The sequence below is a fragment of the Sylvia atricapilla genome, chromosome 4 (assembly GCF_009819655.1).
Source record: "Sylvia atricapilla isolate bSylAtr1 chromosome 4, bSylAtr1.pri, whole genome shotgun sequence".
Classification (NCBI taxonomy): Eukaryota; Metazoa; Chordata; class Aves; order Passeriformes; family Sylviidae; genus Sylvia; species Sylvia atricapilla.
Window position 1 is genome coordinate 57,511,942 of NC_089143.1, and position 23,076 is coordinate 57,535,017.

Here is a 23,076-nt window from a genome sequence, read left to right on the forward strand (position 1 = left end):
AATGTTAAAAGCTTTCTGTCATATTATAAAAAAAAGATTTAGCTCTTTTGACTATATCCAAGCACTTAAAAATTATTTTCCTTTGTTTTTCTGCACATTTTAAAAATACACACGTATAAGTTCTTAATATTTTGGGTTTAGTACTCACATATTTTCGATTTCCATTTGTTGTGGAAGAAGTTACAGGTTCAACCTTGCATGTAGACCTACTTTGGGTGACCATAACACAGCATCCTCCGTGTGGAAATTGTTCAGAAGATGTAGGACACGTTACTTGCTCTGTCCTTACTGCAATTTAAAATGTCATAGAATCATTCATTTACATAGCTCTTATTTAACAGGTTTTGGACAACCAAAGGGGATAAAAGGGACTGACACTGCGTCCTGTTACTGAATGTGGAAATTTATGTAGGATTAGGTAATTACGCTATTTCAGCTGTATCTCTGGGGTTTGGAAAAGAAATAATTGTTTTAATATATTTAAAGCATTTTCTGTTTAAGAGAGTAGCAAATACTTGTTACATATACTTTCCAGAAGTCCTGTCACACATGTGATCATTACTCTCCTGGCTCTGCTTTATTAAGGTGGCTTTCAGAAAGTGAGCTGCAATCCTGATAGTGCATGGGCTGACCTCCTATTTGGACATTTTTACCACAGCACAGTGCTAGCTCTTGTTTTCTTATGTTCTCTGGTTCATTTTTAAATATTTACTCGCAAGTTTGCAGGTGAAGAAACTACTACTAAAGACACATCATTTGAGTCAGTTATAGAGAGTTGCATGTATGATAAGGAATAAAACCTTGGGTCACAACCACTGCACTGAAGAAGATAATTAACCTAAGCCTGTGAGGGAACTTTATCGCCTAAATCAAAGGGCTTGTGACTTTGGAATAAAGGTTACCAGGCTGTGCACAGGGAAGTGTTTCCTGATGGGCAATGCACAGCTTCTCACAGCTTTTTCTTATTTTCATTATTAGACACATATACACTGTATAAAGAAATGTAAGTATATATTCTATCTAAATATTTTATTTAACATTTTTACGCATAACTACAGTATTTGACACATTCAATGCAGAGTCTCACATATATGCAACCACAATACTGGAGTTAATGTAAGCAATTCATTGAATTTGGGTGACAAATGGCAGCCAGGGGAGAGGTGGAGAACAAAAGTTGTTTAATATTGCCTCTGCAATAAATTGCAGCCTGCAGTATGAACTGATAAATAAATAGGTAGCCCAGGATGAGTTCAGGTTTTTACAGTGTGCCTTCAGCATCTGATTTTCTACCAACTGTTTGGTAAAGTGATTATGCATTTCTCCAAGCTACAAATCAGTTGGTTTTTCCAGCAACACACAACAGGGTCTTGTCTTTATTGGGAGTCTTGGCAAATACGTGAGTTAAGTCAGTACTAAAGCAAAATCCAGTGGAATCTAATTGTGACAAGTTATCACCTTGGTTGTGTCTTTCAGAAAACGTACCTGGACAGTGTGTGTCTGCAGTATCCACTGTACCGGCTTCTGAACACCCACTGCTTCTGCCTTTTGAGGAATGAGATGGGACTGATCATCTTCTTCCTATGGTAACTACAAGGCCAATGCCAATCAGACAGCAACTAAAAATTAGCTATTTTTACTGTCACAGCTGTTGTTTGTATCCAGTCACTTCAGAGAGGGGATTTGGAATTTTATTTTTACACTTTAAATGCATTTTAGGTATTTTGCATCAGGTAATCGACTCTTTCTCTTGCGTTACGTTATATAAATCTGGCCTTTTAAAAACCCACATTGTTTATACAGTGTATGACATGAGATATAGTTTTTAATGTATCTATGTGATTTTATGATTTACCAAATATGCTTACTTGCCCCAAACATTAACTATATGCATTTACACGTAGATGATGTATCTGTAGTATCTTACAAGGCTGAGTCTTTTTTTTTCAGCTTAAACACTGTAGATACCTCCTGTTTAGCCCAATGGTCACTGTGTTTCTTCTGTTCTAGTGCTTACGTACCAAAGACAGAAGCAGGTCATTGCAAGTGGGCAGAAGTTCTGAAAGATTTGGAAAGGATCAAGACATCCAAAGTGAGTTCATAAAACAGTTAGCATTTTATATAATCATAGTCTTACTAAAATATTTAGCACTGCATTCAGCTAAGTGTGAGTCAGAGGAAGAGGGAAAGGGATGGAGTTTGTTAGCTAATGTTTATAATTCCAACTCTTGTTTTCTTGTAGGATATTGATGTCAGTTTATACACTGCAAATGCAGATGAGGATGTAAGTAAACTTCACCTATGACCACAACTAATGTTTAATGTTTAATGTGGTGGCTTAATTTCCTTACTAGAAATTATCTTCTAAAGCAGACTTGTTCTAATTTGATAAATGTGTCTAAAATCAAATAATTTGCCTTGGAATAAATAGTTCTTCTAATCAAAGTGCTTATGATAAATTAGACAAGCAGGTAAAATTATTTTTATTTAGTTATTTTTATTTAGTTATCTGTTACTAAAATTAATCAATTAAAAGGGATGATCAAGACCATGTTGGATGGGGCTTTGAGCAACCTGGCCTACAGAAAGGAATCCCTGTGCATAGCAGAGATGTTGGAAGGACAGTATGTTTAAGGCTGCTTCCAACCCAAACTATTCTGTGATTGTGTGATTCAAAATTATTTTATCAAAGCAAACAATGCTAAAATAATGCTGGGATTAATCTGTAATTTAAGGGAGCATTACCTACTTCCTCTACTCCCTTACACATTCTGAATTTGGATTTCTGAGTTAAAGTGTTATAACTACTACTAATAATACTAATTTAATTCCACTATGTTTAGTTATATGCCAGGTTCCTATCCTAATTAATTATTTTTCCTATGTTCTTCACTTAGACACTATGTTTCACCTCATCTTAGCAAACTGCCTGGCCTTTTTGTTCTTAGCACTCACAGCCCATCTCTGCAGATATTCAAATGTATTTGAATGGTAGGAAAAGATGCCCAGTAAGTAGAAATTAGCCTCTTTGTGGCTGATTTTATCTTAGATTACATCTCACTTTGTATCACACTTGTGTTTTTTAATTGTATCATAAGTTATGTCCTACATTTGCTTATTCCTTTTTAATCATAAAACTATTGCAACTGCTTTCTTTTTCTTCAGGAAGAATGCCAAGAACTTGTAATGAGGTGCTTTTTCTTAGAAACAGAAGTGATAATTCAAGAATGTCGTATCAAAAATTGTAGTAAAACACAGGATGTGTGGAATATATGGAAAAACGGAAATGAAAGCTTTGAAAAAAATAAGGTAAGCAACACCAACAATCTGTGGGAAAAAGACAAATCAAAAATGTTTCTTCAGTAGCAGAAATATCTCTTTTGTTACATAAATGTTGGGATGGAAGACATGAAAACTAGTGACATTCCAGTATCCTGTGCACGTAATAATGAAAAATCAGAGATCAGTGGTTTTTAGAAAAACATTTTCAGGATTACCCTCAAAGCAAATACTTTTGTGCGTGCTTACATATGTGAGGGTGTTTGAATGTGTGTATATAAATGACAGTTTGGAGGTTCAGTACCTGCAGTCAGGTATGTTAGACACATGCAGAAAAGTATCCTACTTTTCAGAGGGACAGTCATTTGCATATTTCACTGTATTGTTGTACCTCTCAAAGATGATCATATTCAAAAAGTCAGTCAGACCATAACTACCATGGAAGCCTCCACTAATATTTTCCATAGCCATTACCTGCATTGGAATTAGTCCCACAAAAAGGGCCAAAAAAATATAATTCTCTATCAGAACCAATGGATCGGTATCCTGCTTTACTATTGCATTTTGTTTTTCAGTTGACTTCCACAAAATCAAAAAAATGCAAAGAATGTGAAGAATATGAAGAAAAAAATTTTACAGAATTTGTACAGAATTTTGTAAAGGTTATACAGAGGGATTGCAAACACTGACCAAAAGACACAAGCTGGGAAACAAGATTCTGATATGAACACCCTCAGAGAAATTAGATTATCACCAAAAATAAAACAGAAATTAATTTACAATCCTCTTGGCTATCTCTTAATATATCTGTTTCTTTTTGTGGTTTTCAGGTAAACTCAATTACTTCTTCTACCTAAGAACTCAAAGTCAAAAATTAAAATATTTATGTAAAGACTCTTCTTTGCCTTTCCTTCCTTTTGTACAATGCTGTCTCCAGTCTTCTCACAGAAGGTAAATCTGGTGCTTGCTTCTACTATCCAACAACATGTCCTGTTCCATCATTTGTTACCTCTAACATGGCTTTATTCATTAATGTAGTGACTACAGCTCCTTTATCAGTTACCAAAGATTTCAATTGAGATGTCAACCAAAGCTATGTTATTTTAATTCTGTCAATAAAGGAGGTGACCAAGTCTCTTATACACTTAAAAAAAAATTCTGTGTGGTAGAAATCTTGCCTGTGAAGTAGGGTTTGTAACTTTAGTCTCCTTTTGTGAAAGAACTTTGAACAATCAAATTACTTTTGACCAGTTGTGGGAAATCATAACTGTATTTCTAGCTCTCAATGCAGTCACTTGTCCTCTGGTATCTCTGCCATGATGCCCAGTCTCCTTTGGGCTCTTTCTAAACTAACTGCTTCCCTCATGATTCATATCCGCGTCATACCAGCCGTCCATAATAAATAATTCTTTTCTCCAGGCACCTCCATTACTCTGTCCTCAGCTGATAAATGGCTGAGTCATTCAGCTGTCCACTTCCTGGGAAGGAAGTTTCAATCTCATTACGGCAACAAACACACTGCCTGCTTCTCTTTTATTGTTGGGGTGCTCCCAACAGTCAATCTTTAGAACTCTGAGGAGATAAATCTCCAGTAAACTGCAAGAGAAAGAATAAATGTGAGCATGTGCCATGTCATCTTCCAGGGGACTTGTAGACAAACAGGTTGGTAAATTCATAGGCACATTGATACCAGCATTAATCACTGGTAGACATATCACAAAGTAAATAAATTATTTGCCATCACAAAACACCAAAACCAGCAGTATTATTACATAGTTTGGATGAAATAAAATGGTCCTACATTTTAAATTCGTCCTTAATTCTGTGGTATGCACTAAGTATGATTTTTTCCTTACCTGATGTCATGTGTACAGGAAAGGTAACACCCAGTTACAACTTTGCTCTTTAGTTAAAGGGGTAAAGGGACTTTTTTATTTCTAGCTTTGAGAGGGAAGCAGTATACTCATGATGGGAGAGCCAAAGAGCTGCTTTGCTCAGAGTTTTCTTTATCTTGACCATTTTGAAAACCAATTTCCTGATTAATTTTATTTTGTTTTTCATTAACTCATTTACCAGTGGCAAGTATAGCAAATACTGTGAATTTGTCTTTCCAAAGAATATTGCTAAGTCTGTGACCACTCAGCTTGTCACCGTGTTAGTCATTTTCTGTTGGACACTGGCCATATCCCTTTTGTTTTGTTTTGCCTCCAGCTGGTCCAGGTGCATATCCTGGGATGAAAAGAGGCCATTTGCTAATCTGGATCTTCAGAACTTCTGTCAGGGCTTACTTTTTCCTGAGAGCTAAGCAGCCATCTAAAAGCTTTGCTACATCCTGAATCCAATGGTTATAATAAATTATCTGGTTGATACAAAGGATAGACTAAATGAAGGTCAGCTTGGCCTTCAGATTTGGTTATTTGGTTGGGGTGGGTTTGGCAGGTTTTGGTTTGGTTTTGGGTTTGGTTTTTTTGGGGGGAAGGGGGTGGTGTTTTCTCCTTTTTTCTGGGGTTTTTTTTTTTTTTTTTTTTTTTTTTTTTTTTTTTTTGTTTTTGTTTTTGTTTTTGTTTTTTAGGGTTTTTTAGTTAGGAAATTCGTATGTATTCCAGAGGAAAAGTTTCAATATGACTAAAACATGGACACATCTAATCTGACTTCTTAGTCCTGCAGGTAGAAGTGTAGAAATGGACATTCAGTAGAACATTCAAAATGGCTATTTTTGAAGTAAACATCCCCAGGCTGAAGAAGGCGTTTCTTCTACACAAGGTTGAGTCATTTGTGTGGCATTTACTAGCTAATATTTTCCAACTACTATTGACAAATATTAAGGAAAATGTTAATATTGTTTTTTCTCTAGTGAATCTTTCTCAGTTAGGGGACTAAGGTGACTCATAGCAGAGTGTTTCTATGTACAGAAAGAAAAATAACTCTACCTTTTGACACCAGAAGAGAAGAAAAATCCTCTTCCATTGAAGTTTTGCGCTATATAGTTCTGTGTTCCTGACTTTGCAATAATTTAAAATCTGCTTTTCCTTTCCATTCCTAGTACTTAGTATCCACATTTCCTGTCTATGTCCTAGCAGGATAATGTAAGTAGCACCAGTGCAGATGATGTCTGACATCTTCTGTCTTCTGGATGTTTTATTGGACCCTGCAGATAAATATGAGCTGTTCATCCATAGAACGTTGCCTCTAGTGGTTCCCAAATGTTCAAGCACATGTCTATCAGGTACTGTTCAGATGATTTCACAGATGTTTTAAATTCTAAACTGCAGATACCTTTCTTGTTAGGACCTTCACTGTTTTGAGGAAAATATAAAAGAAGGAATTCTTTGCCTGCAGTGAGATAGCTGGGGGATCAACAGCAATTTCAGATTATCCATCTTGTTTATATCACTATGTGAGCAAAATAATAGTAAAGAAACATACTTTAAGATCCATTCCAGCTCCATGGAAAAAGCTCAGAGAGAGAATGAATATTTGAGTCAGCCAGCCCAATGTATAGAGTTAAAACTTAGAATGGAGGACAAACAGTGTATTTGATATATATCTATATATAGATTAGATATATAGATAGATATCAACAGGTATTCTCCATGGATTAAGCAGTGTTTCAGCTGCTTTAACATTTCAACCAAGGGTTCAGGGTCACGGTTTAATAGCACCCAAGGGTAGCCACCACAGAAAGCAAAACAGTGTGTCCTTGGACAAATAGCCCTAGACAATCACATCACTGCCCATTCCAAGTACATGAGTTACACATACAACTGGTAGTCAACTTATTTATCCAGGCAGCTTCATCATAGTTACTGTGGTTTTACTGCCCACTAATCTCAAACTAGGATCCCTGTCATCCTAATGAATCTCTTTCTCTGACTTAAATCCTTTTCTGCTTTAATGTGCGCAGGACCACAACAAAATGAAGCTCTTAATATTTAGTTGCATTTCTCATAGGAATAATATGGAAAAAATGTATGGGAACAATATGATAATAAAGTAATCTAAGATTAGCTTTGCTGTAATTATCAGCAACTCCTATATCCCAAGATTTGCCCTCAACACTGTTATACTGAAAAGTGACTGAACTGCCAATCTCTCCCTTCTATTATCAGAAACACTAGGAATTGAAACATCTGCTACAGGCATGAAAACAAAGAAGAGGAAGGAAAATAAGTGAAAGCCACCTTAAATGATAGCAGTAAAAGCAAAATTATTCCAGCTTACTGTGAATCCACCACATCTTTCTGAGCAGCAGAATTCAGCAAGAGGCTGGATGAAAATAAGGAAATTTGCCTGCAATTGGAAAGTCGATCAGTAAATTCCAGAGTGCTTCCCAGAACTGCAGTTAAATCATGCATGTCTTCATCTTTATAGGCAGCTTTCTTTGGAAATTCCCTTCCTGAGCCTCTGAGCCAAGGTCAGGATAGGATATCTTGACAGGAGGATTAAGAATGTGAGAATGAATTTGCTGCTTAGAACAAATGGATCAAATCAGAGCAAGAGACATAGATTTCATTGTATCCTCAAGTCAGGATTGGTGTTCTGAGAACATTACTTTTTATCCAAAATATAGGCTGCCTTTGCTTGCAGCTTATACATATGAAGGCAAAACTTACTGGGAATAGGAACAGCAGCACATGCTGGAATTTCTGTACAGCATCAGAAGACTGATCAAGACAGCACTGAGCCATACTTAAAAGAGACCTTCTGTAATGCCCAAAGAGTTATATCTTCTCTAGAGGCAGAAAAGAAACAAAATTTGATCATATGAACTCGAAGGAATTTTACTTCCATGCATTTAGGGAGGAAAGAAAGCCATACGTGAGGAAGCTAAGCATTTTGTTAACAAAAAGTTCAAATCAGCACCTTGAAACTGTCTCCTTGCAAATATTTTTCCTTCAGAGGTAAAGAATTCACCTCTTCTTATTAAAAGGCTTAATTAAGCCAATAATTAAGAACTCAAAGACAAAAGGAAATAAATATGTTTCATAATCTCACCCTCTTCTACATGCTTATTAAATGTGGTATTTTCTAGATCAAGTCAAGCCAACCAGGAATCAATTTGCTGGTAGAAATGGGAGGAAAGATGAGGCAGTACAACAAAAAATGAAAAATCTGCTGAGATGACATAAGTAGCTCACTACCTCTAAAAGTTAAAAACATATAGGAGAAAAGGAAATTAATCTAGAACATAAAAAGAAATTGAGGGTTTTCTGGGAACTTTCTTGAGAAATGCCAAAGGCTAAAAAAAGCTTATTTCAACTTTAACATACAAATTAGTGTCTTATACTGGTTTTCTTCCTTCTGAGCCCTCAACCATACAAACTTTTCCTCTTATGGGACTCAATAGTCCTCAGGGCTTTCCACTTCAGTATATACAGAACTGTTTCTAATGGACCGTTTTTACAAATTTTAGTAAAGGAAAACAAAAAACTGCAAGTAACTTCTATGTCAAGATGCTTTCTTGAAATCAAATTTTAAAATACATTGACAATGCTGCTGAAAAGAACCTTCATTAGACCCCAATACAGTATTTTGTTGTGCGGTGAACAGAAGCCATCAGCTTGTAGCTTTGTTTATTTAATGCTTTTCAGGAGGAAGCAAGTGTATTCAGCTTTTCAAGATGAAATATTGAAGGTCAGTAATCCTTACAGAACCTTTATGGCTGCTCCACCACACATGACAGACCTCAATAACATGACAAAAGAGAATTTAAGAGAAACTTAAAATATACTTACGTCAATGGAATACGACACAAACAATTATAACATTAATTGAAACAGTGTGCCTGTGCCACAGATAAAACTGAGAAATCACTCTTTATAAAAGTTGCTTTTCTCAACTCTTCTAAGAGGCACATATATCCTGCAGTTAAATGGAAATCTTTCATCTTGCAGTAGTACAGGATATCCCAGCTCGGGGGTCTTTTGAACTATTAGTTTCCCAGTGAATGAAGATTTTCTCTATCAAGAAAAGAAAAAAAAAATCTAATATATTTTATGACTGATAGAATCTACTGCTTTTCATTGGAGTACTGAGAAGCCAAACATAGTTTTGGTCAGTCTCAAGGCATTCAGGTGAGTTTATTCAGCCAGTAGAACATGGATCTCCCCAATCCTCTGAGGCAGTGGTGCTGAATAGCAGATGTTAATTATAATCCATTATGACAGCTGGGAATTTCTTCCACTCATTAACCTTAATTGTGGCTTTTTGCATTCTATTTTCCAAGAATCTTCTTTTTCTTTTATTAGTTGAAGATAACAAATGAGAGATTATATTTCCTTTGATTGTTCCTTTGCCAAGCTTGCTATAACTAATTCAAAGAAAATTAGATTATTATGAATAATTCCTGCAACTTTTTTTTTCTGTAACAAGCTTCCTGCTTTCATGGACCATTTGATATTTTAAAGTTTTAACTGAAGTCTTTAGACAACACTTCTCGCTTTTACACTTCCTAGTGCAGGCCAGTAACCAGGCTTTATTTTACCCCAGACAATCTTCCTAGCAGTAGGTATCAGTCATTTGGATAAGTTAACTTAACCAAAATCCCTTGGCTGTACTGTAGTTTTATCACATCACATGAATCCTTTTTAGGACCTCATCCTCCAGTATTTTATACTACTAATAAATTATGAAGATCTATCTGGGACAACTTAGACAGAATTCATGGAATTTCTGAAGTTGTTTGCAACTTTTAAGTTCTCCAGATGTAACAGATAACATGCAGATAGTAAGCATTGGCCTAAAGACCTAAAGTGAGGGGTTTTGTCAGTTTTATGTCCCCTTTTTTTCTCATCATGACCTTCTGGGACCTTCTGAAAGCACTGATAATTCTGGATATTCTGTGACTTATTTCAGCATTGGTGAAGGAATCTAAAGCAGACAGACCCACAAAGCAGACATTAGTTCTGTCAGAGCTGGGACATAAGCTTCCCCAAATATGTGCTTATGAAGGGTCTCAGTTATCTGGTGACTGACAGTAAGTCAAGCTATGGAAATGATGCTTTGTCCTCCTCAAAGCAAAAGAAAAGGCACCATCACCAGCAGCTAGTGGCTCTTTGGGAACAGTTCTTGAGAAGCCATAGTTTCTGTCTCTGTGCAGAAGAGGTCCTGGAAGTCCCATTACTAGCCATGTAGGGTGGTGATAGCTGTGAGACTATCCTGGAACACCGTGGTTATACTGGTAATTTTTTCTAGGAAAGCTGCCTTAAAATAAAAATTTCAAAGTTGTGTTCTCTGGACTTCATCAAAGGTCTCTATGCCTATACAAATAAAAAGAAAGGGTGGGAAGGCTAACAGGCAGAGCACAGCCTATTTGGGCTTGGCCACATGAATTTATAAGTCTGCATTTATTTCCAGAAAGCAAGGAGTTAAAGCTGCATTGATATAAAGGGACAGGACAAAAAATAATAGCACTGCTAACAAATATGCCATAAGGAGTCACAAGGAAAGGAGGAAGGCATAGAAAGTATTCTTTTTCCCTCTGGTCCTTAAAGTTATTCCAACCATTAAATATTAAAGTTGGCCACATTTGGAATTTAACACTTAGCTATCTGTGATTCGTCTCACTAAGCTGTTACCTGCATCTTCCAAGCCTGCACACCATGACCTACCCAGGGAGCACTGTGTGTTCAAACCAGAGCACCCTTTTCCTCTGAGCAGCTACGAGTAGCATTTCAAGCGCAAACCACCTCAGCAATGGTAATCTTGACCACCCAAAGTACTATGAAATCACAAAAATCATCCAAACCCTGGGAAACTGAGGAAGGATAACACACATCTGCTTTCTTAGCGGCATATCATGCCCGTGAATGCTGAGACTAGCAAATCTTGAGGTTCTGAGAAGGGCATGAGGACTAAGTAACACATTCACTGTTTACAATGGCAACCCGTGCTGGGAATATTTTGTTTATTAATGATAGAAAACAAGATCTGCCTTTACCCTTCCTACTTTCTTGTTTTATGGTAAAAAGCATTTTATGTGATTCCTTCTACAGCCCTCTTCTCTTTAAGGGAGTTACACTGCACAATATTTAGGGCATGGGGACATATGTTGTCACTTGAACACTGCAGCTGGACAACATTTCTGCAAAGAAAAGGTGTGTACCTGAAGTGATATTTACTCACAGTTGTTGCTGCAACAAAAAATATTTCAAGAGAGCTCAGAAATCTAATAATGCTTAAGATCATTACTGGTTGTTTTCTGGTTTGTAAGCAGAGCTGCAAATTACTTTTTTAAATTGAAAATATTTTCTATCAGAAACTTATTGCATCTTCAGAAACAGTGTCTGAAGCAACTTCTTTAGCTCAGCTTTATTATACGTCTACTAATGTTATTGTAAAAAGTGGATAAAAAATATTTGTCAAAAATCATGTAGTGAAGTAGTTTGCATTTTTCTCAATTCCTAGGAAAATACCTTGTGGCATACTAGCACTTGTAAAGAGTATGTAGATTACATTTTCAAACTTTCTCAGGACTCGAGGGAAATTTATAGTGGTTTTTATTATATACTCCAAAAAGGATTATTGGAATTTTCAACTTTCCCTATCTTCAAAAAACAAAAAAGGCAACTTTAGAGTAAGTCTAGAGAAATTGCCTCAACAGTAAAAAAACTTGGCTATATCTAAAGCCATTAAGAATTTTCCATTCCTTGTGTAAATGTAAAACTCAATCTCCTTTCAATACAAGTGTTTCTTGTATTTTTTTTTCCAAGATTGCTCAAGTACTATCTGATACGTACCTTTGGCAATACTTCTGCAATGAATTGTACAAACTCATTCTTTTGCAGATATAAGGGTAAAACCACCTTGTGCTTGCAATTTCTTGTATTTTCCTTGATAAAAGACCTGAAAGTGCTTTTTACTAATTAAAATCAGAAATTTGAGTTGTCCAAAATAACACAAGTGCTTTTAGAATCAAAGGAGATTAAACTTATTTTTTACTCCATATAAAAATAGGCAAAACTTTCTCAGAATATATTCTAATATTAGGGGAACATTACTGTAAAACGTAAGCCTGAAATTTTATAACTTCTCTGTAATCATTTCAACAGATAGAAATTCAATACATTTCTGGGAAGAAGCCCTACAATACCCTTGCTTAGGGTAGAGTGTTAAATAAGAGTACCAAGAACATGAATGAGATTAATACGACTTAATTTTAGTTTTGTTAATTACCTTTGTTTTTTGTCTTATCGCCTTCTTTATAGTCTCCTTTCCAGCATTTCTTTGAGGAATGCATCAAGCTTTTAAAGAAATTCCTTAAAGCATATGGTTACACTTTCAGGGTTAGATCATGCCTCCAGGACACTGCTTTTCTTCTGGATTGTGAGAATGGCAGTATCCTTAGAACAAGGAAATTGTGGAGCAGTGGGGTGACAACTGCTTGGGATGAGAAGCAGAATTCACAGAAGCCTGTGCATCACCAGCCTACTTCCACTGTGGACAGCTATCAACATCCTATTGTTTGGGCACTTCCTTTCAGGAATTGGAAAGAATTTTATGACATCAAAAAGGAAAGAAAATGAGAAAGATAAGCAGAGATGAGTCACTGGTAGCAACCTTTATGCTGTAGGGGTTACATTTCAGACTGAGATACAACTTTCAGCTAAAAGGATGTTCCAAATACATAAAAGTGGTAAACTCACTCATGGCCCACTTTTGAGCCTCTTGATCCCAGGCTCTAAAGAAGGGACAACTAATACTTTCTCTAATTAAATTAGTTCCTTTTTCCTTGCTATTTAACCTCAAAGGTATTTATAAAGGTCAAAATTAGTCATCTTCTTTCTATGCCTGCTGACATAAACATGTAATTTCCCTACTTACCCTACCAGTCCTTCTTTAAACATAGAATTGCTAGACGTGCAACATTCTTTCTTAGGGATTCATGTAAACATAAGATCCAGTGTTAAATGACAGAAAGCAGACAATAGTCTTGCCAGCTGTGAACTGTAATCAAACAACAAAGAGCCCCATAGCATCTCTCATCCCCTGCTACTGAAAATATCTAACCAACTCCCCAGCCACCACCTGTCTTTCAGGCAAACACTTGAAAATCCTCCTGATGAGGCAAGGAGTGACTGAAAATGATGAGGGAATGAGTTTGGCCCAGAGGCCAACCCACAGTACCAATTCTGGGCACTGTAAGTGCAGAGCTGTTGTTCTTTGGTGTCTGAGCTCATTTCAGAGATCCCTAATCACACTTCACCACACACAAATGACCTCTCAATTTATTATTCCGTCCTCAACCGTGTACTACTCAGCATATTCAGTGCACTAAGCACATTTTTGAGTCAATGTGAATTAAAGATTAACTGTGACAAACTGAACTTTTCAACCAAGTATCCAAAGGGAAAATACCAATTAAGCAATACTGCAGTTCTAAGCAGACAAAGCACGCATTCAAGTAAGGGCTTTCCAAACTACATGGCCAGGAGTAATTTGTAAGCTTTACAGCCAGGTTAACAAACTGGATATGGATTCTCCTGTGCTCCCATCTATATGTCTGTGTGGTCCCAGAGAGGGTTTCTTACCAAAGCCAGGGTTAATGAACAAATGTGTGCAGTCCTTTCCTCCCCACAGAGCCATCACACTACCACAGCAGAAAACACAAATGAGTTTTGACTGTGAATGTCCTCTGACCATCAAAAGGAAGCCTACTCTGGAAGATTAGTCTGAGCTCTCAAGAGCATTGGAGACTTAAGCTGCACATTAGTGTTTAGTATTTCACTAGAACAGCTAAAAGAACAACAGATGGAAAATCTTTGCGGCATTCTAGCCCTTCACATGTTGGAGGATTTCCCAAACAACTTCTAAGACATTAAAGGGGATAGGTCACAGTAATAGCTGCAGTAAATAAAATCCCAGTCTAGTTCAGTGACCTATATAGCCTCTTCTTCTAAGTGTTCAAGTGACACCAGGTTTATTAAAAAACCTTCTTGAAACACATGCAATTGTGCAACTTTTCTTCATAGAACAGACAGCAGATGATAAATTATAACCATTAGCCTAAATCATAACAGTATCTCTCTTTAAACCTCGGACATCCATAATACACTTATAAGAGTATCTGTATATATAAAACCAAACCAAAGCAAACCCCTAAAAAACAAAAAACCAAACCAATAAACAAAAAACCCCAATGTAGCACTAACAAAACCAGAAACAAAGAAGAAGGCATGACTGGGCTGCTGATCTGGCAATAGCAAGAAGGAATGAATAATGAAAATCTCTTTTGAGAATATTTTTTCTAGTAAGGTTGCAAAGTAGATAGCCCATGAGTACCAGGTTGATTGGGAAGGATATACACTACTGGGGCTAAATGTACAAGTTCCACAAAGGAACCAAAATTATCCTTGAACTGACAGCTGTAAATGAAAGATTGAAAATAACCCTTGTGTTTTTAGTGCTCCAACACTTTGTCTCTTTCTACTATTTCATTTTTAGCATATGCTTCATATACCCCATGATGGGTCATGAATACCCAAAAGTGTTTGTAGTGCTGTACTTAGTAGGAGGAGTAACTTAAGAAATTCCATTACTAGACTGGATTTTTACAGGATCAAAGTTCTTATGAAAAGTCATTTAAGATAATAAAAAACTTTATAACTTTAGTGCTCTAGCAACTTTTAATAAAATTTAATAAAAACAGATGTGAGATCAGGTTTTTTCGAAGTTCCTTCACAACATGTGAGCCTTATAGTTCTGCAGTGTAAGTAAGGCACAGTCCTGAATTGGGTTTGTTTTCTGGTGGTTTTTTTTTTTTTTTTTTTTTTTTTGTTTTTTTTTTTGTTGTTGTTGTTGTTTTTTTTTTGTTTTTTTTTTTTTTTTTTTTTTTTTTTTTTTTGGTCTATAGAGAAGCATGTAAGGATAGTGTCTGTCCATTAAAGTATGTAAAAGAAATGTCTTAATGTCATGGGATTGCACAGAGAAGATTTACACCATCACTAAAGAATTTAGAAATGCCATGAAGCATTTGTTTGTCAGTGTCCAAGCATATCAAACACTTGTGTTGGAATCCCATTTAGGTAAAGGCTTCATAAGCTCTGGTTTATGGTTTAGAAATCACCAGATGGCTGAGATTGAAGGGACTTCTAAAGATCACCTGGTCAACCAACTCTGGCCAAGCAGAATCCTCTACAGGAGGCTGGCCACAACCACGTCCAGTTGGCTTTTGAATATCAGTTTTCTTTAACTGTGGAATAATTGATAATAATTAGAGCTGCTCATAGATGGTGTCATGGTTTTGTTCTGTGGTGATCACCAGGAAATTAATCTCCTCATGAAGGACATAAAACCAATTAGTTAGTTATACTTTGTGTAAAATTTGTCCTGATTCCTACAGCATTCTGGAATGCTGGAAACAGCATTCTGACTCATTGTGGTCTTTTAACTTATCCCACTAAGAACAATATGCTGCTAGCACTTATGACAGTGGACATGACAGTGGGGGTGTGTAAAAGTAAGATCTGTGTTCTCAGACTTAAGAAATGGTTTCAAAGAGAATTAATTTTTTTCACATTTTATTCTATGCATTTTAACTGCATTACACATCTGCTTGATGGTCAATAAAAGCTGTTATAAAGAATTTGAGATTTTAATTATCACTCCTGGATTAATATTTTCATAGAAAACAGCAACATTTTAAATGTAAGGATAGATTAGAAGTTTTGCATTTAATTGCCTGGTGTACTCGTTCCAGATTCAGCCAACCCCCTTGGCTCTCTTAGGTACTTAACAACACTACAGAGAATTAAACAAAATGGAAAAGCACAGACAAAACAGCTCACTGTGCATTGAAACACAGCACAGAAATCAGACAGACTGATCTGTAGTTTCAAGATGGTTCATTACGACAACACAACAAACCAACAGCTGATACCTTATACCTGATAATGGAATATTTTACCTTGGCGTAGGCTCCTCTAGCTAGGCACTGGAAAGAGTTTCCTTTCAGACCACACTTGACATCGCTCCCTTTTATCAAGTACTTCCTTTTGAGCAAGTAATCGAAAATACTTGAGTGCATTTTGATACAGGTTTACTTCCCAGTCACACTCTAATAGAAATATATTTATTGTTCAGCAAAGACTTGTTCAGCAAACAAGAAAAGCCTTGCCCTTCACTAGTATTCTGTTTTCCTGAAGTCTAATTTAAAGAATTTTAACGGAATGGGCATCTCTGTGCAGTATTATTTTTCCAAGATGCCTATTTAGAACTTGTTCAGCATTAAAGATAAGTCAGTTAGTTACTTTCAATAATATTATAATAGTTTCCTATCATGCACATTAACAGCAAGATGATTCCCCCTTATTGGACTACCTTATAGCACAGAAGACTAGAAGCTACATAGCTACAAAAAAAAATTGAATGCTGCTGTCTCAAGGCAGAAAAAGGTTGGTATTTTTCAGGGTTAGAAGACAAGGCATGGGGAGCTGGAGGAGGGAAAAGGCTGCCAGTCAAAAGAGTATCAAGCAGGTTTAAGTGAGAAGGCCTGGGAGCAAGCAGTCCATTTAAAAAATGGAAGCTTATATCTTGTGTCTGAAAAACGCTTTGAAAGGTACCGTGAGGAACAGGAATTTTTCATTTCCCCCCCCCACTCCATCCTGCCCCTCTTCTGACACGTTTTCTCTCTATCTCATCCCATTCCTCACAAGCCATCCTAGACAGAGATCTCCACTCTCCTCCCCACTTGCAAAGACAACTTAACATCCATCTACTATTCCCTGCCTCTGATTAACCTGCTTTTCTTCCCAGCAGCTTCCCTAATAAAGGAATGGCAAAGAGAAGCTCCTGAAAATGTGGGTTGAAGACAACACCAGAAGCAGAATGCAAAGATCTGTGGGTCTCAGAGAATGAACCTTTCTGACCTTTTCCTGGCAGAGCTGAGGCAGATATGTTGGTGGGACTATTGGATTCGGGCTATTTATATGAGCTGCCATTTCCTTCCTCATCCTCACATAAGCAGCAGCAGATGGGGTAAGGATGGATTGTTCAGACCATGGCAGTCAATCTTTGCCACCTCAGGCACAAGCTAAAGATGCAGTTTGCAGCAGCCACAGACTCACGCTGAAGAAAAGCATGATATGCCCTGGCTTGTGCAAGCTGTGTGTATATACAAGGTGCCGTTTGCATCCCTAACTGCCCTCATTTTAACTTGGGAGAGGCTGACTATTGAAGCAGTAGCGCATGGAAATTTGAGAGCAGCTGTATCATATTTCAGGCCTTGAGGGCAAGCGTGCATACAAGTGCTGCTATTTTTAGAACAGGGTATCTTAGAGAGTTCACTTAGGACAGATACAGACAGATGTCACACTTGTCAGGGTTGCACAAACCCCCAGGTGAATCCAACCTGTCCCTCAGTTTCTGCCATGTTTGTCACTCTTCCCACCTATGCAATCAGCTGATTCACCCCAAACACAGGGAGATGTGTAGGTAAAACACCTTGGCTCCTTATTCTCTCAGACCTTGTTTCCCACATGTTCAGATTTTGAGTCTTGCTCTCTTGTCTCTGTCACTTACAGCTCTGCTTCATAATCTGCCATTCCCCAGTCTGGCCAAGCAGTTTCAGGACAGGCAGAGAAAAATCTCATCAAATCTGAAGCAGGAGTTAATCAGGCATTAACTTGAGAGGCCCTGTAAATTCTCAATATTCATCACTGAACATTACACCTCTCTGAAGGGAAAAAAAGACAGTGAGAAATAAGAAATTATTCTTTTTTGGGGGGTATAACAGGGACAAAATTAGTAGTAATGACTCTACAGTACTTTGAATATTTAAAATGCTATATACTTCATGCATTTATGATGTTGATTACAAAAATCACAAGAACATATAATGGGAACTTGGTGTGCAGACTAATCTTGAAACTTGGGGGTCAAATTCCAAATGCCTACAAATGTCTGAGCCTTGATTTCCACTCAGTCTCCTATGAATTGACTCAGCCCAGTACCAACAGGACTACTTGAACAAAGAAATATTCTCCTATTTAATAGTGATTACATACTATGTACTGTAATTATTGCTGCTCTTACTTCTATAATTATGGAGGCATATTCATGAATATAAAATTCACAGTTTGTGGTGATGATCTATTTTGAGCTAACAGGCTAAATTCAAACATAACTGTGTCCAGGTTACCACAATGACCTGCTACTTCAGTATTAGTAGAACTTAGCGTCCATTACCTACAAATCCCCACAACTCATTTAAAACCCATAAGTGATACAGATGTTGGACATTACTCTTCCCTATTGGAAGACTGCACTACCTGCCATCGAGCCACATAAATTATAAATTGTACTTGGTCTCTCAAAGCTCTTGAATTCTACTTGTTTCAGAGGACTCCCTTTCAGAATAAAGAATAGTACTTCTTGCTGCTGTCAGTTCTGATATTACAGCTAAGAGTCTTGGCAATGTTATTTTTTGAATTGTGACAGGCCTGATTACAAGAAGAAAATACAGAGGAATCATAATGATGTTACTTATTTTGTATTGAGACAGCACTCAGAAGAAAAGAAAAAGTAGAGGCATGTTCTGCTAGGCATTGCACAAACACAGCATAGCAGACAGTGACTGCCCCGAGGAGAAAACAGTCTCAGTAAGGTTTACAAAATGAGTAGGGAGTAAAGGACATCCAGTACTATGATTCTCTTTCTGGAATTACTGATAAATGACTGCATATCCCACCTAAACTATTTTATTTGACCAAGAGATATTTCAAATCACTAACGCAAAGGATGGAATTTAATAATCCAACAAACCCTAAACTTCAAGCCTCAGACAACATCTATTAGTAAAAATGCTGGTTCTCATACAGAACAATACTCTATCTTCTGGCTTACATCCAGTGATGAATACCTGGGAGCTGTGCTTAAAACAACCTATTTAGCACCATCACCTACCTTGCACGTCTTCCATGTTTAGCAGACTAGAAGGGGCCCAACACAGTAAAGTTAATAGCCCATTCCACACATCCCTGTCCTAAAGAGACAAAATCAGGCCAGAAGGAACACTGCCAGTCTTAGCAATGCACACATATCTGGAATAAGAAGTTTTCTATCCCTTTTCTGTTAGCCCAGTTATAAACAGCGCTGCTAGTACAATAAAGGGCATGTTTTTTGAAGTGCAAATAGAGAAAGGTCAGATATTTTTTGTACAGAGAATTTCATCAATATCCTATGTAAAGGAAAATGCTTAATACTGCACCTGCAGCCAGATTCCAATGCTGTTAAACTTCTCGAAGCTCCCAATTACCCCAAGGATATTTTTGTTTTTTCCAGTTTCATAAATCTCTGTTTTCTTTATGAACAAAAATCAAACAATGTTAGCAGTTGGGCCTAAGCGTGTGACTTTATAGTCAGCAGGAACTTTGCCAAGTACCTTCATGATCCCAAGAGGAGTAAAGGCACTGCAGAAATTAATTCCCTTTTCACTCTTCACCTCTGGATCTGCTTGTATCTCCTTAAATGCTGTACAAATCAGAATCGTTGATTTCCCTCAACACCTAGGTCAGCGCCTGTAATGATTTAATAAAAAGCTTGCTCTCTGAGGGGGTTTCTCCCTGTGATTATATCCTTCCACTCTGTTATTTCTCTTCTCACTTCTTAAACTGAATAAAGCAGTAACCTTCAGATTTTTAAAAATAAAATTTTCTATTAATTTCATCATTATTAAACCAGATTTCATTTTCTACATATGTTGATTTATCTCAGATGATCCAAATCCGTACTGAGGAGTCAGGTTTCTTCCTTTGACTTACCTGCTTCTGATACCTACATACAGTTTAGTCACATTTAAAGGTAATTAAAAATATTCCAGTCTCATTCTGTGGCACTGTGAAGTTTGTGAAACAGGAAGACTCTCCAATTTGTACTATTTTATCTCTCAACTCAATTGCTCTCTTTATTCTAAAATATGTTTGACCATTTTAGTGATATCAAGTCATCTTATCAAAGCATCAGATTCAAAAGAGCGATGAGGCTGTGAATGAGTTGCACAGCTTTCCTTTTCATGTGCCCACAGCTGAATTCTTTAGAAGCTCCCACTTTCACAGTCAGGCTTAGCCTCTGCCCTCATTTATGTCATCAAGCACAGCTCAGTCAAATTCAAAATAAAATCTTTATTTGATCCCTTTTGAAAAAGCAATGTGTGAAAAAATTAGAGGGCTGTTTAACTCAAGTTATAACCCAAGATTTCTCATCAAGACAAGCTGTCAGAAAATTCTATAGTCAAAGCAAAAGTCAAACTACCAAAATATCTCATTCTTTGTGGAATGTTGTCACCTGAAGCAAACAGCTACCATGATTTTCAACAGTCACATCTTAAAAGAAAATAAAAGAAAATATTTTAAAATGGAATATAATGGAAAACCTACAACATCTCTCTACCCTATTGTCAAATGTTTTAATTAAAGCCTGTAGAATAAATTCTAAAAGAACAATTTTGTAAAAAAAAAAATTGTTTTCTCTGGAAGTCCTATGAAATGGTGCTGAACCAGATAGCAGTTTTTGGGGTTTGTCAATTCTTTTACCACAAGTGTTACTTTTGCTCTGTCACTAAAAAAAAAAAATCAATTAATGAAAGTATACTATCTTGTATGTTTCAAAGACCATGCTTTCTTAATAAATATTTTTCTGCAATCCAGAGAAAACAAAAAAAAGGTTCTAAAAGAAATTAATTTCTTTATCATGCCATGGTCTGGAGTTTTGTTAATAGTTTGTAAAGAATAATGTTTTAGTATTCTATAAAACATATGAATTGTGTGTGTCTGTGTGTAATTACATACATGTTATAATGAACATAAGCCCACCTACATTATAATACACAGTAGTGTGTCTGTTTATGCAATACACATGGAGGAGTGTGGATAGCAAAACACTGCCATGTTTTGAAGTATTGGGAATTAAGCCTGTTTCTTCCAGAAACAAAGTCACAGATATAATTCTAAAATATGCAGAAACATGCAGCGCTACATAAAACCCAGAATACTTATTGCATTATGACCCCTATTTCTTCAAATGATCCCACACATGAAGTCCTCAGGACACACAAAGCCCTCAGGACATACCTAGGATATGCCAAAAAGAGAATTATAAAAATTAAATATCTGTTCAAAGTATAGTGAGTAGTCCACTACTATTTTCAGAATGCTTAAGTCACTGGACAGTATGAAAGAGCTACTCTTATTAACCTTAACCTACGAAAAAAAATAAATTCTAATTTCCATAAATTTAGCTCTCTGACTCTTGCAGAGCCTAAGTTTAATCATAGCTCTGTCCACCCAGACTTGGAAAATTGTATCATTAACACCACCTTGTTTAGGCAGAACCTATTGATTCTTCCAGACTCTCCTGTCTCCAGCCAGTGTTCACCAGTAGCTGCTGGTATCAATACTAATCCCAATCCTAACAGCATTCCTTAACCATATGAAAACTCCATCAGAAACTAGATCCACTCCTATCCAGACAGCCTGTGTCAGTTCAGCTCAGAATTTGGCCCAAAAGCTTCTTCTGGACATACATTTACCGTTTGTTTTCTTGGAGTCTTACTCCTAGAGGGGTGGTGCAAAACAGGCAAAAAATATTCACATGGAATATTCATAATTAAAAAAGTAAGAAAGCTCATATTGGAGATCATTTTTTTTTTACTCAGTGGTACATGTCAAATCCCTTCTATCCCTTGCCCTTTCTGTTGTGGAAAGAGGCAAAGCATTTCAAATAGAAAAGCACTCCTTTGAATAAAGTTGAAGGACCACTGAAGTACCTTCTCGGGAATTTTGCAATTAATTTTTATCGCAGCAAGAAAAGATTATAATAAAAAATTAGGTCATTGGTCAATCAAGTAAGCATGCAAAAGCAGAAAGGAAGTGAAGAGGAAATAATGTAAATCAACTTCAAATTTTCTCAGGAGAGAAGCTAAAGAACCCAGCTACAGCAGGAGATGTATGTTCAAAAGTTGGTTTGGCCTGTCCTTCAAGCTGATGGGACAACACAGACAAAGTCTATCTCCAGCACAGCTGTTGCTTTTTTTTTTTTTTTTTTTTTTTTTTTTTTTTTTTTTTCTCTGCCTGGAATATGATTCTGAGCAGAAACTACTGCCATTCTTTGTAGCAAAAAGAGCAGATAGGTCATGGACACTGTTAAACCTTTATCACATTTAAGATGTGACTGCAGACAAAGAAGGGTATGTGAATGAATATATGCTGATATTGCTTAATTTCTTCCAACTTCTTTTCCAATAAACTGAGCAAGAACAAACTGAAGCTTCATATACTAGTAGTCTCAGTTAGAGAATTTTTCAAGCTGACATTTGAAACTTTAGATCTCGTCCAAATGTCCAAACAAAACTTATTTTGTAGAAAATACATTTATTGCTGCTATTTTTTCGCCAAAAGTATTTTGGGGGGAAAAATGCTCTTCTGGGTTGTTTTTTAAAACTTATTTCAATGTATGAGACCACATTATAGAACTGAACTTAAAATGCTTTATGTGAAAACTGAAAGCACACATATATGAGAACCATCCATCACTGGAATCTATTAAAATGAAATAAAGGTTGGTATTTAGCATTTTGTCATTTTATTTAATTTAAGACATGTTTTGGTTGCTCAAATCATGAATGTGATGTAGTGGATCTGTTCCAATCTATTTCAATGAGCCTTCCACTGGATCTCATATACTGTGGAATTATTAGATGTTTTAATTGCTCAATCATAAAAACTCTGAAAGGGCTTAATTTTTTTCATCTGAAGGTTTCGTTTTCTGCCATAGACAACTCAAAGCATTGCCTAATTTTAGTTT

General features: G+C 36.5%; 1 protein-coding gene and 1 long non-coding RNA gene across 6 annotated transcripts in view; both read left to right on the plus strand.

Annotated features, from left to right (window-relative positions):
• IL15 (interleukin 15) overlaps positions 1 to 4,174 on the plus strand; it is a 28,383-nt gene extending 24,209 nt beyond the window's left edge. For 3 of the 5 annotated variants that reach the window (XM_066317998.1, XM_066317997.1, XM_066318000.1), the window contains 5 exons: positions 1,477 to 1,586; positions 2,011 to 2,092; positions 2,243 to 2,284; positions 3,166 to 3,309; positions 3,855 to 4,050. In XM_066317998.1, the coding sequence (XP_066174095.1) occupies positions 1,477 to 1,586; positions 2,011 to 2,092; positions 2,243 to 2,284; positions 3,166 to 3,309; positions 3,855 to 3,968 (492 nt within the window). In that variant the 3' untranslated portion in view covers positions 3,969 to 4,050. Of the gene's footprint in view, positions 1 to 1,451; positions 1,587 to 2,010; positions 2,093 to 2,242; positions 2,285 to 3,165; positions 3,310 to 3,854; positions 4,051 to 4,109 lie in introns of those variants that run through there. The other 2 variants (XM_066317999.1, XM_066318001.1) reach the window with 2 other exon arrangements.
• Positions 4,175 to 12,356: 8,182 nt separating this feature from the next.
• On the plus strand, positions 12,357 to 19,944 carry LOC136360608 (uncharacterized). Its single transcript, XR_010743477.1, has 2 exons — positions 12,357 to 13,418; positions 17,035 to 19,944. It is a non-coding gene; the product is annotated as an uncharacterized lncRNA (long non-coding RNA).
• The last annotated feature ends 3,132 nt before the right edge of the window (positions 19,945 to 23,076 follow it).